Raw genomic sequence first — 16768 nt, 5'->3', positions numbered from 1 at the left:
GGGCTCTGTGCTGACAGCTAGCTTGGAGCCTGGAGCCTGTCTTTGGATTCTGTAACTCCCTCTCTCTCTGACCCTCCCCTGCTCGCTCTCTGTCTCTGTCTCTCAAAATAAAATAAAGACATAAAAAAATAATAATTGTGTGATTTTGGATCAAAATCCCTTCGCCTCTTGCTTTCTTCATTAGTCAAGTAGGGAGACCAACTTTCCAACCTATTTTTCATATAAATGCAGTTAGACCATATGAAAGACATATGAAAAATAATAAAAAAAAATAAAGGAAGCAAAACCAAAAACCAGTCCAGGATATTGTCATCATCATTTATTATGTATCAAATTGTCTTCAACATAAGTTACAACCTGATTAAGTTTGATAGACATTTTTTTATCTATTTAAAGACAAAAAAAAAATTCTCTTTATGTACAATATCTTTTGTCCAGAGTCTAGCAAATATAGTACCTTTCATTGCAGGATTTCTGCTTAACATAATAAGCCAAAACAAACAACCAAAAAAATTATAAACAAAAGCAAACCAAATCCCCAAATCCCTCAACTACAAATACCAATATTGAATAAAGCATTAAAAAGACAGACATGGAATAACTTTTTTGTTTAGCAATGCGGAATGAATACTAAAGTTAGTGGCAAAAAATAAAAAAAATACAAAAACAAAAACAACACAACACCAAAAAAAAACCCAAAAAAACATAAAACCAAAAAACTAAAACCCAAAACACACAAACACAAAACCCCAGGAAAATAAGCAACAATCTTTAGGGGTGAACCTTCCTGCTCAGGGGTACAAGCTGACTCTAGACCATCTCTCGGCTCCTGCGGATAGCACAGCACAGGATCATACTGAAGATCATGCCAAAAATCTAGAAGACAACAAGGAACGTGAGGAACAGGGTGGCGTGGCTCCGGGCAGGTTGAGGAAGAGGAAAGAGGGAGTCATGGCCAGGAATGTACAGGGTGCCGAAGCAGGAGGGACGGGGGCGAGGTAATGAGGAGAGCCGCTGACTGCTGGGATTCGGAGGGTCTGCAGCCGCTTGTGAATGAAACTGCACAAGCAACTTCCCTGAAGAACTTCCAGAGTGTGACAAATAAGCTCAGGGCTAAATTTAGAATTTTAAAAAAAGTTTTATTTACTTTGGAGAGAGAGGGAGTGTGTGTGAATGGGGGAGGGGTGGGGGGGGACAGAAGATTCAAAGAGGGCTCACTGCTGTCAGCCACATGCGGACTTGAACTTAGAAACTGAGATCATAACCTGAGTTGAAGTCAGCTGCTCAACCAGCTGAGCCACCCAGGCGCCCCAATTCAGAGCTACATTTAATGCTCAAACGCCAGACATTCCGATAATCCACATAGGCCTGAACTTCCCATCTTTGTGAATGTCTGTTTTATATTCTATTAAAAGGTATTATGCCTTTTACTGAAAGCTGCCTCAAAGCCTTTCTTAGGTGTAAATAACCACTAAGAAAGGAAGGAATTCTCACTTTTGGGAGTCTTACTGGGGCAGTGGGAGGCCAGGTACAGAGTTCCCTCTTGGGGAAAGAGGGAGTAACCCCAGAGAACCTCGTATGCACTTAATGGTTTCTAGGGGCTGATTGGCAGGACAGCAGCTTATTTGAAGCCTAGAATCTTCCTTCTGGCTGTGCCACCTTCACATGCCTTTCAGACTATGGGTGTAATGCACGTGTGTGAAACAATTTCCACCCATGTAACTTTAAGTGAACTACTTTCTTCGGGAAAAGAAAAGCAGGCACATAACAGAAACATGTCCTGAAGACTATCCCAGGGTCACTAACAGGGCTGGGTGATCTACACTCTCACTACTCAAAGAATGGTTCACCGACCAGCCAGACTGGCATCACCTTACATTTGCCCTTGAACCCTAATGGTTAAAAGAATGCATTCTGGAGACATACAGAGCTCAAATCCCAGATGCTTCACTCATGAGCTCCGAGGTTTTGATCAACTCAACCTCTCTCTCCGCTTCCTGGTCTGTAAGGTGGGAGTACTAACAGCTCCTGTCTCATAGGTATGGTGAGGATTAACCTAGTTGATGAATAAACTGATTCATGAAAACAGTGCCTGGCCAGAGTATGTGCTTCACAGGTGTTAATTGCGAAGACATATCAGTCCCTCCCAACGTCCCCAGTACTCACCATCACCACGGCAATCCCAATGCCCACCGCGCCGATGATGTGGAATTTGTTCTGAAAGACTTCTTTTATGGCCTCAGGGCAGGGCTTGGGGGGGCAAACCAAGACTCAGGTCACACACAATCCCTGCTCCAGGCGCCCCTCCTCTTTCCCACAGCACCTGCTTCACACTGGGAACACTGGGGGTCCCGGACAAGGGGCTCAGGACAGGAGTGCTCAGGTGTCCTGGCTGGTGGGTGGAAAGGAGAACCAAGAGATATGGAGGTGGGTCCCTAAAGTCTGGGTAAGAAATAAGGGAAGGAAGAAGGGTTTGGGGACTATTTCTTATCAGGCCATCGGGCTACTTCCTAGTATTGTAAAGTGTGGACATTAGCTCTAGCTTACACTCATGATTCGTTTATACGTCTAAGAAGGGGGAGTACAGAATAAGAGCACACCTGGGGAGGCTGGAGATAAGCCAGCAGCTGGTAGTTCCAGGTGCCACTAGAACCCTTTTGCTATTTCCCTGGCCTGGCTCTGTTTTGCTGCCCTTGAGGAAACAGAGGCCCCAGGGCAGGGGAGGGAAGAGACGGTTGCTGTGGGGCCCTCTGGCAGCCGGAAGGGGTAGTTCTGCAGCACTTAGATGCCCGTCCCCCCAGAATGAGAGGGCAAGGTTTTACGTCAAGCCTCGTGGGAGCAGCCAGGCAAGGACGCAACGGTTTACCTTCATTGTGTTTTTAACTTTACCTTCATTGTGATGGAGGACAGTATATCCTTCTGGGGGCAGATGTCGGAGATAAACGGCTCTATGCCACCAGTCAAACCACAACAGTCCAGCTGCGGGGGGAAGCACAGGGATGGGGAAAGAGAAACAATGACAAGAAAGGGTGATTAGAACGGAGACGCACGGGCCGGTGCAATGCGTACCCCGTGTGCACGCACGTTCTGGGGGAAGGTTGGCGGGACGGGGGGGGGGGGGGTGGTCGTCGTGGTGTTGACGCGGGTAACATACCGCATAGTGGATGGCTTTCAGGGTTTCCCGCTGGGGCTCGTCCTTGGATTTCAGCTTGTTGTAGGTATCCTTGTAAAACTCCTGGACTTCCTGAATCACCTACGATGGGTGGACAAGAGGGGGGCAGAGATGCTTTTTCCAGAACAAATACATGTCACCTGTTCCATCTTGTTCACGCCCAGCAAACAAACTCCTGTGTTTGGAAAACGTCACTGAGCAGACTGAAGCCACCAGACTGGTCCCGCCTCTCCCAGCACCTCGGGCGCCCTCCTCGTCTCCTCCCACGGCCCCGGGAACCCAATCCGGCCATCTCTCCTTCTCTTGCACCTTGGGCAGGTCCCTCCTGCCCCACTTGGCAACTTCCCTTCACCTGTGCACCAAATGGACTCTCCTCAAAAAAACAATAAAAAAAAAAACAAAAACAAAAAAAAACCCTTTAGCTCCTGACTGGGCAAGTTCCTCAGGCTTGCAGCTTTACTTCTTCCCTTAGAGGCTGTGTGACTTTTGGCAAGTTACCAAACGTCTCTGTACCTCAGTTTCTGCATATGTAGGACAGAGATTATAACAGTCCATGCCTCCTCAGAGGTTACTGTGAGGACTTAAGTGAGGTATTGCCTGTTCAGCCCTTAGCGCAGTGTCTGGCACAGAGTAAATGTGGAATAAGTATTAGCTGTTATAATATGAAAGCTATATTACCCTCCTGCATCTGGGTACCTGAGTATACCCTAGCTTTTTAACAAATGCCTGTCCCTGGTACCCCACCCCCAATCAATTAACTGATGAACATCCAGGATTTGTCCAGCAGCTGTCATGATCAGCCCTTCCTATTTCTTCAGTTGTAGCATTTATGTCTGGATAATTAAATCTTTGTTGTTGTTAAAACAGCGTTTCTACATCCAGTCTCTCTTCTCTTCTCCTTCTTGCTAAACATGCCAAGATAGCCCTTCCTAAAACAGTTCTGACATGGCCCATCTGGCCCACAACTTTCAGTGGCCCCCCAGTGTAACCCACATTCAGCTCTCTTTGCCGGAAAGTACTTGGTCTCCCACCAACTTTCCTCCTGAAATCCTATCTCTCATCCAAGATTTAGGCAGGTGTCCCCTTCTCCATGAAGCCAGAAGCGATTTCCCTTTGGCATGCCACCTTCTCAAACCCCATGGAACTTCTGGATATAATGACTTCTAGGACACTTATCAAATGCATATCTTTCTCCCACATTTGGGTGGCAGAGTGTGGGGACCACAGCTTGTGTATCTCTGGACCCACACCGGGTCTGGCCAGCACCTGGCTCATGGTAGCACATATTCATAGACTCGGTGGGGGAGCAGGGACCTCCAGCTCCCACAAAGGCTTATTTTCCTAAGTTATGTTTCTAGAGGAGTCAGGACTGGCCTGCTGAGGTGTGAGACACAGACACAGACACAGACACACACACACGGACCCAATGCGAATTTCCTGAACATCTACTCTGTGCCAGCACCATTCATGGACCCGGAAGCTGTGGTTGGCACAACACCCACATCCCCTGCCCTGGGGGAGCTCACGCTCTGCTGGGTGTTTGGGAACGTGGTGAAATGGGAGGCACGTTTGATGGTTGGAAGCTGACCAAAGTGGCCAGCTGGGACACCTGCCGCTCTCATCACGCCCACCCCCAAATTCCCAAACCTGGATCACTGCCGAGAGATCTTACAGGAGATACCTACCTCGTCTTTGTGGGAATATCCCCAGATGGCCGCGGCTATTTCAATGGCAAATATCACCAAGAGGAAGCCAAAGAACTAGAAGGCAAAGAAGGGGTAAGATGAGGGGAAATCCCAGCCAGCCAACCACAAAGGGCATCCTAGAGAATAAGGAGGAACGGTAACTCTGTGGGGGCCGGACATCTGGGGGTGCAAATGAACAGCCTGGAAGGGATGGAAGAAGTTTATGGAACTGTGAGCATTAAGTCAAGGCAAGGAGTGGAAGCAGTAGTAGGAAGAGATTCCAACTCAGGAGGAAAGAACGGGGCGCGGCTGACCCCAGAATTGATATTTTTAAGGTGTTAATTAAGAGGCAGGGATGAGATACCATTGCTTACTCACGAAACCCGCAGGGATTTGAAGAAACAAAGAAAGTGAATACACTCTGAAATTTGAAGAAACTTGTTAACAAACTTTAAAATCAGAGAAGGCAAAGGTACCTGTGGATTCAGGGAAAAAAAGCAAACGTGGTCCTCGGAAAAGGGGAAAACAAAGTCCTGGCATTTAGTTGCCTAAAGGAAGTGATAAGACAGAGAGGCTCCAGAACAGAAGAGAAGCAAGGCCTCACTACAGGGGAGGGGGGCAGTGGCTGGGAGGCTGGGGTTGGGGGCAGGGCCTGGAATGGAGCAACACTGTGGGGGCTGAGGATAGCTCATGCCTTTAGGGTACCCTCTGCACCCCATCCTACCCCGTCTGTCCTATGAGGTCTTGGGGGCAGGGCCCTTGGGTCAGAGTGGCTGTGAGGGAGCAGGAGGGGTACTCACCAATCCCAGCATGCACTGGGACTCTTGCACGGCCCCACAACAGCCCAGGAAACCCACCAGCATCATGAGAGCACCGGCTCCAATCAGAATATAAACTCCTGAGGACAGACAGCAGAGGGTAAGGCATGGAGTCATTAGTGTTGAGACCTAGACATGTCTTGCAACTCTTTTTCCCCCTCTATAAGATTATAATCTGTGCCGCCCCTCCACCCCCACCGCCATCCTTGAAAAGAGCCTCCTCAGGGCGCCTGGGTCAACTAAGCATCCAACTTTGGCTCGGGTCACGATCTCACAGTTCAAGTTTGAGCCCCGCGCTAGGCTCTGGGCTGACAGCTCAGACCCTGGAGCCTGCTTGGGATTCTGTGTCTCCATCTCTTTCCCCACCATGTTCTTTTCTCTTTCTCTCAAAAATAAACATTAAAAAATTAAAACAACAACAACAAAATAGCCTCTTCCACCTCTGCTCTTAAGTCTCCTTCCCACCAATTTCTTTTCTAGGACCCCGGCCGCATGAAGTCCTCACCCCTCTCTGACCCTGGCCTTCCTGGAGGGTACTCATTACCTTCTATAACTAGGAAAAAGACATCCACCGGAATCCCCAGGTTTGACTCAGGATGTAAACGGATCCAGTCTGTTAGCTGTTTCCAGCAAAACAAATCCACTCTCACTAATTAAAATAGACCCTCCCAACCAGGGCTAACTTCCTGGGACCTGACGAGCCTCCCATTGGCCTCTACCCGACAAGAGTCCGTCAGAGCAAGCTTTCCATAGGACAGGTGTTGCGTTCACTCAGACATCCACGCTCTGGTGGACCAGCCCCGCCTCATTCCCAGAAGGGCCGCCTCCCTGCCCGGCTTCCAGGTGGTAGTGAGGCGAGTGCAGTTAGTTAACACCCAAGGGCTCGGGTTGGCAAAGGTACTTGCTCTCGTGCAAAGTACTTCTGACAGGCCTGGTGTCAGAAGACTCTTGTTTTGATCCCAACTCTGCTACTAACTACTGTGTGATCTTGGGAAAGACACTTTCCCTCTCTGGGCCTCTGTTTCTTTATCAGTAGAATGAGAGGTTGGTGGCTAGAGCATTTCAAAACATCCCTTAGAGTGCTCGAAAGAGATCTTCAGTTGCAATTCATTGACTCCAGGTAAAGGCTGAGAAGGATCCTCCTTTAAAGGGAGGGTGAGTGAGCGACCCTGTTTTTAAGTCGGGTTTGAGTAACTGATGGGGGGAGGTGGGGATGGTGGGGGAAGTGGTGAGAAGGGAGCAACTTCTGCGGAGGCCCAACAGGAAGCAAACCCCTGGGAGGGGAACACAGTGGAGCCTGGCCTTAGTCCTATGACCCCCCCAGGGAATGCCCAGATGGGCCCATCTTGCAGTAATATTCTTGAAAAGCCACAGCTGTCCTGCAGGGATCACCCCCTTCTCCAGCTCCCCAACATGCAGACCCCATGGGGACAGTGGAAGAGAAGTCCCGTGCCTCTCTGTCTTGCATGCATATCCCTGTCACATGGTGAGAACATGTCTGGGTGTGAAAGCCAGCTCTGTGACCCTAGGGAAGCTGCTTAATCTCTCTGTGCAATAATTTTCAATCTTCAAAACAGGGGTGGTAATCATGCCTGCCTCAAGGATTGTTGTAAAGATTAAGTGATCTAATCCAAATATGCACAACAAATGCTAGCTACTGTTCGTCTTAGTAATACAGGGGATGGGTGACAATTATTAATAACCGCAGCGATGACTTTTTACATACTTGCGGATCCCTCCCTACTAACTGGGACTAGGGAGACTTCCTTGAAGTGCAGGCTGAAGCTGAGAGAGAGTGACTGTGATGTTTCCATACAATGCACAACAGGGTACTGCAATGAGAACCTTGGCAGGTGACACAGTGACCTCACTGTCCCACATCTGCACCCCCAGTCCTGGGGCTGAGGCTTTGCAGGCAACAAACCGTGCAGTCTGCCTGCAGCTGAGGCTCACGGGCAGCACCAAGCAGAGCACACACAAGGGAGCATTTGTGTCTCTGCTTTTTCCCCCCACATCTGTCGTGATGTCAGGTCACATGGGTTTACTGGCAACCCCCTATGTTGTATGAATATGGCTATTGTTCCCATGCATGCCCGGCCCAGACTGGGCAAGGGGACAAATGGAGCCTGTCCCGGAGTCAAGTCCTATCCTGGGCTGTCCGATACTGTGGGGCCATGGGCGGACTGCACGGGTGCCTCGGGAGGCAGGGCCTCCCTCAGCCGTGGGCTCTGCCATGGGGGCATCAGCAAGCTGCGGCAGTCAAACGGCCCTGGTTTCTCCCCATCTCGCTGGGGCAAGACAAGTAAGGATGAGGTCACTCCTTTGAGCTCCGAGGCAGGGGCTGAATAAATAGGGGGTATTAAGAGATCAAAAGGATTTATAAGCACATGAAATAGAATTGAGTGGGAATGAACGGACAGACATGTTTCCTCTAAGTCCAGACCCCAGTTCATAAGCTGGGACAGCCCTGGTGGAAGTCAGGAGAGTTGGATCAGCTGCAGTGGGAAGCTACTAAATAAAAAAGCATTTCCCATGCAGTGAGAGAGAAAGAGAGAGAGAGAGAGAGATAACATTCTCCTCCTAATGGGCTTCTTGGCAAATAGTAAATACTCATTTCTTGGGCTTAGCAGATGAAGCCCATAGGACAAAGGTTTTGCTGGGTTTAAATCTTGCTCAGGTAGATGCAGATCTGGGGCATCCTGGCTTACCGTCTCCAGTTGGGGCTGAAGACTAGCAATTCCCTGGTAGCTGTCGATGGGGATGTTAGCAGCAGCTATCAAGCCAGAGGGGGGTCTCATCGGCAAGCCACACTCCCCGGAAGCCACAGAACCACTGGAGGGCTTGGCCACCTCTTACAGGGCCACGCAGGGCTTCCCTTTGGCAAGGCTCCTTCTCGCCTGCATCCTGAGTGTGTTAGCAAAGGCCGGCGATGATAAATGACAAAGCGTTCCCCTTTATAAAACAAGTGAATGTTGGCTTTCTGTCTGACTCATGGAAAAAGTTATTCGTCACGGAGCCTTCTCCAGGATTACTGTATTAATTTGCTTTAGGGCTGTTTATTCTTCCTTTTTCAGGCTGACAGTACAGGTCTGGCCAGAGAGAAAAAGCCTTTGGTGCAGCAGAGGCAAATGCCGGGGTGTCCTTTTATACATGAAACTAAGCATTCTTTTCCCCTGTGTATCAGGGCTCTGGGCTTTGGCTACAGAATGACACACCTCTTGTCACCACCCCAAGCCCATCTCGCAACTTGGAACAGTTTATTGTCTCCAAATACTCAATCAGGGGTTCAAAGGAAACCTATGCAGCTCTCCACTGGAGCGCTCTCTCTCTCTCTCTCTCTCTCTCTCTCCCACTTCCTCCCACCGATGACCACTGGCACTAACAAGCCAAGCATAGTAGCTGTCTGTCTCCGAGAGGTGTGGGGTGGGTAAGCCCCGTCAGTTTCAGGATGGGGAGAACCAGGCACAGAGCAACACGACAAAGTGCCCAAGGCCACTAACTGCCCTAGCACACTGAGGGCAAAAGCCATGTATCCTGGAAATTATCAGGCACCTTGTCATAAAAAGAGGAATGTCCCTGGGGAGGGGTGGCCATCCGTGGCCTCTGGCTGGAGCCCCCAGATGCCCTCATTCAGTGGTGATGGTTCTGGAAGGACACCAAGGAGTTAAGAAGGGCCGCTGGCCCGGGACCAAGAAAATGAAGTTCCCCCATCATGTTTGCGGCCTGGGATTATGGATACTGCTGACGGGCTGACTCTCCCAGGGCCTGAATTGGAGAAAAGGCCCATATAAGGCTGTCAGCTATTCTGGATTCACTATCGACTGTTCTGAATGTTGGAAAGTTTCAGCTTTAACTTGCTTCTCTGCCTGGTTATGTTTCTTTCTTTATTTTAGAAGCCATTGCCTCCCTGGAGAAAAGACACCCCTGGGTCCTTCAGGGTTTCTGAAGGGCCAGTTGCCTGGTCAGGCTGGCCCGTGGGCTGCCCCGCAGATGGCTAGCACCCCAGTGCCAGGTACGGTCACCCCATGATGCTGGGAATATCATCAGGGTGGAGCTGACACTCTGCCATGGCGTCACAAAGGCTGGTGTCACAGCTCAAGGGCGAAGGGGACACAGAGAATGAAGCCTCCTTGGCCCTTTGCCCATGGATGACGATGACTCAGTTTCCCAGAGCACTTGGTGAATTGCAAGGCCCAGTCAGATCCCGGCGGTCACCCGTCTGACTGACGGCTCTAGTCCCACTTGAATGACCCTCCTTTGCTTGGGCTTCTGCAAGCACAATACAATCTCCAAAGTAGAGCCCTTTCCTAGGGAAGCAAAGTCAATATTCCTCTGTTAGAGCTGAGGGGGCAGTGCCCACTGGCCTCCAACGAGGGATCCTGGTGTCTCTTTGGGACTGTGCCTTCAAGTCACCCTTCTGGTCACTTCAAGTAGGACCACTGCCCTCCTGCATCCTGTGAGATTCCCAGAGGCAGGCTGTGGCTACTCCAGCCGCGCGCTCATCTCTCTCCTGACGCCCAGCATGACTTCCTCACCTGTCATCTGCTGGCTAGGGCCACCAGTGCTGGTGGCTTCTCTCTCTCAACTACAGTTTGGGTAAGGTCAAAGGCCAAGGTTCCCCCAATGGGGAACATCAAGTCAGTGGAGATTCTTTCTATTCCCACACGGGGAGTCGTCTCCACAATCTAAAATGGATAATCCAAGAAGCAGCTTTTGGGGACACCTGGGTGGCTTAGTCGGTTGAGCGTCCAGCTTTGGCTCAGGTCATGATCTCATGGTTTGTGATTTTGAGCCCCACATCGGGCTCTGTGCTGACAGCTCAGAGCCTGGAGCCTGCTTCCGAGTCTGTGTCTTCCTCTCTCTCTGCCCCTCCCCTGCTCATGTTCTGTCTCTCAAAAATAAATAAATAAATAAATAAATAAATAAATTAATTAATTAATTAAATAAATGTTTAGAAAATAAAAAAGAAGCAGCTTTTGTAGTCCTGGGTTCGAATCCTAGCTTGGGCAAGCTCCTTAGCCTCTGTAGGCCTTGCTTTCTTCGGAGAGAAGATGCAAATCATTCCATGTACCCTATGGAATTATGTAACAATACACAGTGCGAGATAGTGCGAGACACATGAACAAGGGGTCGTCTTCCTTCTAATACGTCCACTTGCCAAGGTGATCCTTGCTGCCCACATCTAAAAACACTTGGAATCAGCCAGAGTCCTAGAGCCCGGAAGACAGAACCTGGGGCTGACAGTGCAGGCAGAGCAGGAGACCAGGCGGTTCTCAGCACAACCGGCCCCAACAGGAAGCCACTCGCGTCCACATGCTGCAGGCGTGCCCTCCTCTCTCCCCTACAGGGTTCACAGCTCCCTGGCATGACAACGAGGGGTGCTCCGGGCCCCCCCTCAGCGCGGCACCCCGGTGCTGCTCTCTCCCCACAGGGCGGCATTCCAGGCTCTCAACCGCAGGCCTGCAAATATGCTGTTGCTAAAATAAGTCAGGGCACTATGGAAACCTGCTTCCTAAAACCGTGCGTGCACACGTGTGTGTGTATGTGTGTGTGTGTGTGTAGTTTGTTTTTTCCCAGAAAACATAATTGTGCTTTTCTTTCCTTCACTTGCTTTCTGGAAATAGGGAGACATGGGAGACACACCCTAAAAAACCCCAACAACAACAGGAACAAGCAATCAAAGGAGGGGAATGTCCAGAGGGCCCAGGTGCGTGTGGCCAAGCAGGCTGTGCAGGCCCGGCCCAGGTGGCCCCTGGGAGGCAGGAAGGGGGTGCGTGTGGCCACCAGCCACCTCGTTCTTCCAGAAGGCCTGGAGGATAACTCTCTTCAGCCTGTATTCTCTATCTTTTTTTAAAAAAATAACTCCTTTGGGGGGTGCCTGGGTGGCGTAGTCGGTTAAGCGTCCGACTTTCGCTTAGGTCATGATCTCGCGGTTCGTGGGTTCGAGCCCCACGTCGGGCTCTGTGCTGACTGCCAGCCCAGAGCCTGGAGCCTGTTTCAGAGTCTGTGACTCCCTCTCTCTCTGACCCTCCCCTGCTCACGCTGTCTTTCTCTCTCTCCTAGAAATAAATAAAACATTAAACAAAATAATAAAAATAACTCCTTTGGTGGGTGGGAAGGAAGTGACCAAACTTACACTTTGAGCCTGATGACATGGCAGCATTATCCTAAAAATAGGGGGCTCCTCCGTTTCTCGTAAATGAAGTGTTTCCTCTCCCCAACACAGAAAGGAGGGCTATGGATTTTGCACTGCCTAGAAACTGGGGCGTTACACTGGGTGAGCCTCAGTGGTGACCCAGCAGGTGAAAGGGACAGAATAATGGTAGAAAAGAGAAAAGGATGCCCAGGAGCCTGTGTGAGCTGCTAAGCCTATTTGTGTTTAAACTAGAAACTTTTGCCCTAAAGCAAAAGCACTTTAAAAAACAAAAATATAGGGGCACCTGGGTGGCTCAGTTGGAAAGGTGGCTGATTTCGGCTCAGGGCATGATCTCCTGCCTCTTGGGTTCGAGCCCCACATTGGGCTCTGTGCTGACAGCTCAGAGCCTGGAGCCTATTTTGGATTCTGTGTCTCCTTCTCTCTCTGCTCCTCCCCTACTCATGCTCTATCTTTGTCTCTGTCTCAAAAAGAAACAAACATTAAAAAAGGAAAAAAAAGGGGCGCCTGGGTGGCTTAGTCGGTTAAGCGTCCGACTTTCGCTTAGGTCATGATCTCGCGGATCGTGGGTTCGAGCCCCGCATCGGTCTCTGTGCTGACTGCCAGCTCAGAGCCTGGAGCCTGTTTCAGAGTCTGTGTCTCCCTTTCTCTCTGACCCTCCCCTGTTCACGCTGTCTATCTCTCTCTCTCCTAAAAAATAAATAAAAAATTTAAAAAAAAAAAAAGAAAGAAAAAAAAAAAAAGGAGCACCTGGGTGGCTCAAGTCGCTTAAGCGTCCGGCAGGCTCAGGTCATGATTTCACGGTTCATGGGTTCGAACCCCGCATTAGGCTCTGTGCTGATGGCTAGCTCAGAACCTGGAGCCTGCTTCATGTTCTGTGTCTCCCTCTCTCTCTGACCCTTCCCTGCTCACGCTGCCTCTCTCCTTCTCTCAGAAATAAATAAAAACATAAAAAAAAAAAGAAAAAAAACCCCCAAACAAAACCAAATACCTTGTGGCATTTACCAGCACCATGGGCTTAAGGGGCTGGCATCTCAGCTGGTCTCTTATTAACCCTGACTGTACTATGCAGCAGACAGATGCTTTGGTTCTCAGAGCCCCTATCGGTACCGTGGGGAGGACTCACCTCCCTTACTCCTGGGACTCTGGATCCCCAGGACAAAGTTTTTTTTGAATTAAAGAAATGATCAAGCCTAAGAAGACATGACATTAAGAGATGGTTAGGGATAAGAACTGAGGTTCTTAAACCCTCAAGAGTGGCAGCAACTTTTGGCAGAGCCCATTTCCTATTGGGGGAATGGTAAGAATGCCAGACTTAGTCAGCATGATGAAACCACATCAGTCCGATGCAAATTTGTGGCACATGCAATACAAAGCATTGCCCGAAAGAGACTGTAAGACAGGCCAGTGTGGCTAGAGCAAAAGTCTTTCCCCAGGCCCACCCCAGATCAACACCGAAATTTCCACGGTTGGAGGGAATACTGTCTCCCCCTGCTCACCTGTGTAGAAGCTGGAAGGCTGACTGTCTTGCTCGAAGATGCTCTTGGTCTGAGAGTCGAATCGGAGCCATAGTCCAACAGCAAGGACCGCGATTCCAGCAAGCTGCAGGATATATAGGATGTGGCGTCAGTCCTGGCTGCTGGTGGAAGCACCGCCCCACAACACCGAAGGGGATACTTGCAAAGGGCTCTGAGCCTCTCCCCGTGCACCTGGTAGTGACAGCCGCCAAGTGTGGGGTTCAGTCCATTTGCTAAAAATATCAGCAAGCTGGGAACAATTGCCTAGTAGCAGTCTAGCTGGTAGAATGGATACTTTATGGATACTAGAATACTCTACAGCAGTGAAAAATGAGTCACTGTAGCTACATGCAATACAGTGAGTGTATCTTATGATGCCAAAGAAGCAAGAGACACAAAAAACATACAATGTGATGCCTTATAGTTAAAAAATGCTCTACTGTTCAGAGCTATATATAAATGACAAAGATAAAGAAAAAAAAAAAAAGGAATTAACATAAAGTCAAGTGTGTGGTGCCCTGTAGGGGGAGGAAGGGATTTCTGATAAGGGAATAGCACTTGGGAGAGCAGGATCTAGTTCTAGTTCTTGACTTGGTTGGTGGTGACGTGGATATTCCCTTCGTGATTATTCTTTAATCTGTTCACGTTTCAGGCACTACTCTGTATATGTACCATATGATGAAAAAGAAGTTTGCTCAAAGGACACAGCCACGCACCAACGAGGGCAGCTGTGATTCCTCACAAAATCACATGGCTCATTAAGTGACATATAGCAGCATCTCCCCTAAGTGGCCCACATTTGTCCCTTTCCCTGGGAAACCTCACCAGTCCCATTCCAGCCTTCAGACACGTGCTTCCTTATGAGTGATCCTTAAACAAACATCTGCTAACGACACTCTGAGTAATCTCCCAATCTTCTGAAAATCCCATTTCGTAGGTGGGCAAGTGGAATCGCTGGACCACAAAGGGCAGCCTTTCCCACCAAGGGACAGAATTGCCAAATGCCAGCTTGGCATTGATGAACTAGAAGCCCATGCAGGTGGCCCACTGCCAAGTTGTCCTTGACCCCCAGGGCCAGCTGGGCTCCCCTGTGTCTCACTTGGACCAGGGCTTGTGTGAGAGTGTTTCTCAGGCTGCAGCGCAGGGCCTGCTGGATGCCTCCTCAACAGAGGCGCCCTATGTCAGAGCCCTGCTCCTGAGAGAGCTTGGTTCTCTGCTCCAGGAGCGGGGGTGGCCCATGGTGTGGCCAGTCCTCTTTCCTTAATTGTTTGCTCCTCTTCTTTTCCCCAGAACTTGGCGGTGGGGGGTGGAGGTGGCGGCAGTGGAAAGGACGACCCAGGGCCTCAGGCTGCCATAGGGTCAAAACCGTTCCCCTGCCTCCGGTGGTGTATTTCCACAGCGAGGCTCTGGAATTCCTGATTCAGAGCTCTATTGCCTCAGTTTTCCCATCTGTACAACAGGAATGGTGAAATGTGGCCCTTCCTTGCCTTTTAAGTATGGCTGGAGGTAAAGGGGATCATATTAGAAGTAATTCTGAAAGAGGAACCCAAAGGGCTTTGTGGGAAGAACTTCATCAGCACCCAGGCCACAAGCATCACACTCCCCCCGTCGGAGGGGAGTCATTCGTCTCCCCAGACTTAGTCCTCACGTGACAGAAGGCGAGCATCGAACATCAGTGGGAAATACCTAACCCCAGGTGCCCCGTGGCTGGAGGCTGCAGGAAAGAAAAACTCATGGATGCCAGGCTTTCCCTCTTCACAGGAGACTTGCAGGTGAGTGAGGGTCTCCCAGCCTCATCCCAAGACAGCAGATGTGGCTCATGGGGGAAAGCAGGAATCTCCCTTCCGGCTACTAGCCTGGACACCCTGTGTTCTCCTGACTCAGTAGTGCCACCCGTTGGGTCAGGGACACAGTGGGGCCAGGCCGGGAAATCCCTGCACACTGAGCACAGGACAAGCACACACTAAGTGGGTCCTGACTCCAGTGGGCGGGCTCTGGCCTAGCTCCGCCCTGGGCTCCTGGAGAGTTAAAAGAAAGAAGGCAATACTTTTGCCTCTCCCCACCACATATAGAGGCCCAGTGGGCCCCCTGGATAATGGGAGACTGAGGCTGCTGGCCTCCATGTGGACATGACAGTGTTGACCTGAGACCACGGTAGGCAGGTACTGACCATGCTCTGGAGGTAGCTCTCGGTTTCAGGCAGCAATTGGCCAAAAACCTTGTCCTCAGTCCTCCCTCTTGCTAAGAACACCTGGGACCTAAGAGAGGCCTGTGTCCCTACTGCCGTTTCTGCTCTATGCTTGGGCTTATCAAAGAATTAGCCGTGGGATGCCCGGGTAGCTCAGTCGGTTAAGTGTCTCACTCTTGATGTCAGCTCAGGTCACTATCTCAGGGTTGTGAGTTCAAGCCCCGTGTTTGCCTCCACGCTGGGTGTGAAGCCTACCTAAAGAAAACAAAATCAGGGGCGCCTGGGTGGCTCAGTCAGTTAAGCCACCGACTTTGGCTCAGGTCATGATCTTGCAGTTCATTAGTTTGAGCCCCGCATCGGGCTCTGTGGTGACAGCTCAGAGCCTGGAGCTGCTTCAGATTGCGTGTCTCCCTCTCGCTCTACCTCTCCCTCGCTTGCACTCTTGTCTCCCTCTTTCTCTCTCCGAAAAATAAATAAACATTAAAAAAATTTTTTAAAAAGACAAGTTAGCTTCAATTATTTCTCTTTGGGAATGATTCCATGGGTAACAGGGCGCTCACATAAAACCTGCAGTGATCAGGCCTCTTCCATTTTATCATGTCACAGAGCCTGAGACAATCTGTAGAAGTCCAGTCATTTATCTGGTCTATACAGACAGGTGGCAAGAAGGACATTGTGCTGGAGCATTGGAACCAGGAGAGAAAAGACTTTAAGTCTCACCCTGGCCAAGGTCAAGGCCAGATAGAGTAGGGGGTCCTACATGTTTGGAAGCCACCCAAAGCCTGGCATCATGCTGCTTGGTTGTCAAAGCCACAACACTACTAAAAGGAGGAAGAAAAAGTCCTGGCTTTGGAGAAATGGAAAAACCAGTAATGATCTCAGTTTCTTATGCTTATAAACTCACCAAAAGGGACAAGGAAGAAGGGTTAGGAAAGAAGCCCAGGTGGAAGGGAGCATCAGGGTCAGAACTGGGAGCACATGGTTCACAAAAATCAGAGGAATGAGCCCTGCGGCCTTTTTGGATTGAATTACCAAGTTAATTGGCCTGAGGGGAAGATATGTAAGCCATTAGCTGCCCTATTTTCTGTAATGCTATTGGAGAAATCTCTTTATCGGCTGGGTAATGATGTGACGGTTTGGGGTCACAGGGCCACATATAATGGGTGTCACCTAATAATGGCTAATGGTTGTGCAGGCAGCACTATCTAAGGAGCTCTAGGATTACTTTCTAGAA

At 49.8% G+C, this 16768-nt stretch overlaps 1 protein-coding gene across 1 annotated transcript in view; it reads right to left on the bottom strand.

The window, feature by feature from the left end:
* Nucleotides 1–297: 297 nt before the first annotated feature.
* CD9 (CD9 molecule) overlaps nucleotides 298–16768 on the bottom strand; it is a 34773-nt gene continuing 18302 nt past the window's right edge. Inside the window, exons 2-8 of the mRNA XM_039218405.1 lie at nucleotides 13329–13431; nucleotides 5658–5755; nucleotides 4858–4932; nucleotides 3155–3253; nucleotides 2890–2979; nucleotides 2167–2250; nucleotides 298–876 (exon numbers count right to left, since the gene is read on the bottom strand). Coding sequence (XP_039074336.1) covers nucleotides 811–876; nucleotides 2167–2250; nucleotides 2890–2979; nucleotides 3155–3253; nucleotides 4858–4932; nucleotides 5658–5755; nucleotides 13329–13431 — 615 coding nt within the window. The 3' untranslated portion in view covers nucleotides 298–810. The remainder of the gene's footprint in view (nucleotides 877–2166; nucleotides 2251–2889; nucleotides 2980–3154; nucleotides 3254–4857; nucleotides 4933–5657; nucleotides 5756–13328; nucleotides 13432–16768) is intronic.

Source organism: Hyaena hyaena, unplaced genomic scaffold (assembly GCF_003009895.1).
Source record: "Hyaena hyaena isolate Hyena2069 unplaced genomic scaffold, ASM300989v1 scaffold_760, whole genome shotgun sequence".
Taxonomy (NCBI): Eukaryota; Metazoa; Chordata; class Mammalia; order Carnivora; family Hyaenidae; genus Hyaena; species Hyaena hyaena.
The sequence above is the reverse complement of the archived record's forward strand: the minus strand, read 5'-3'. Positions and strand labels throughout refer to the sequence as shown.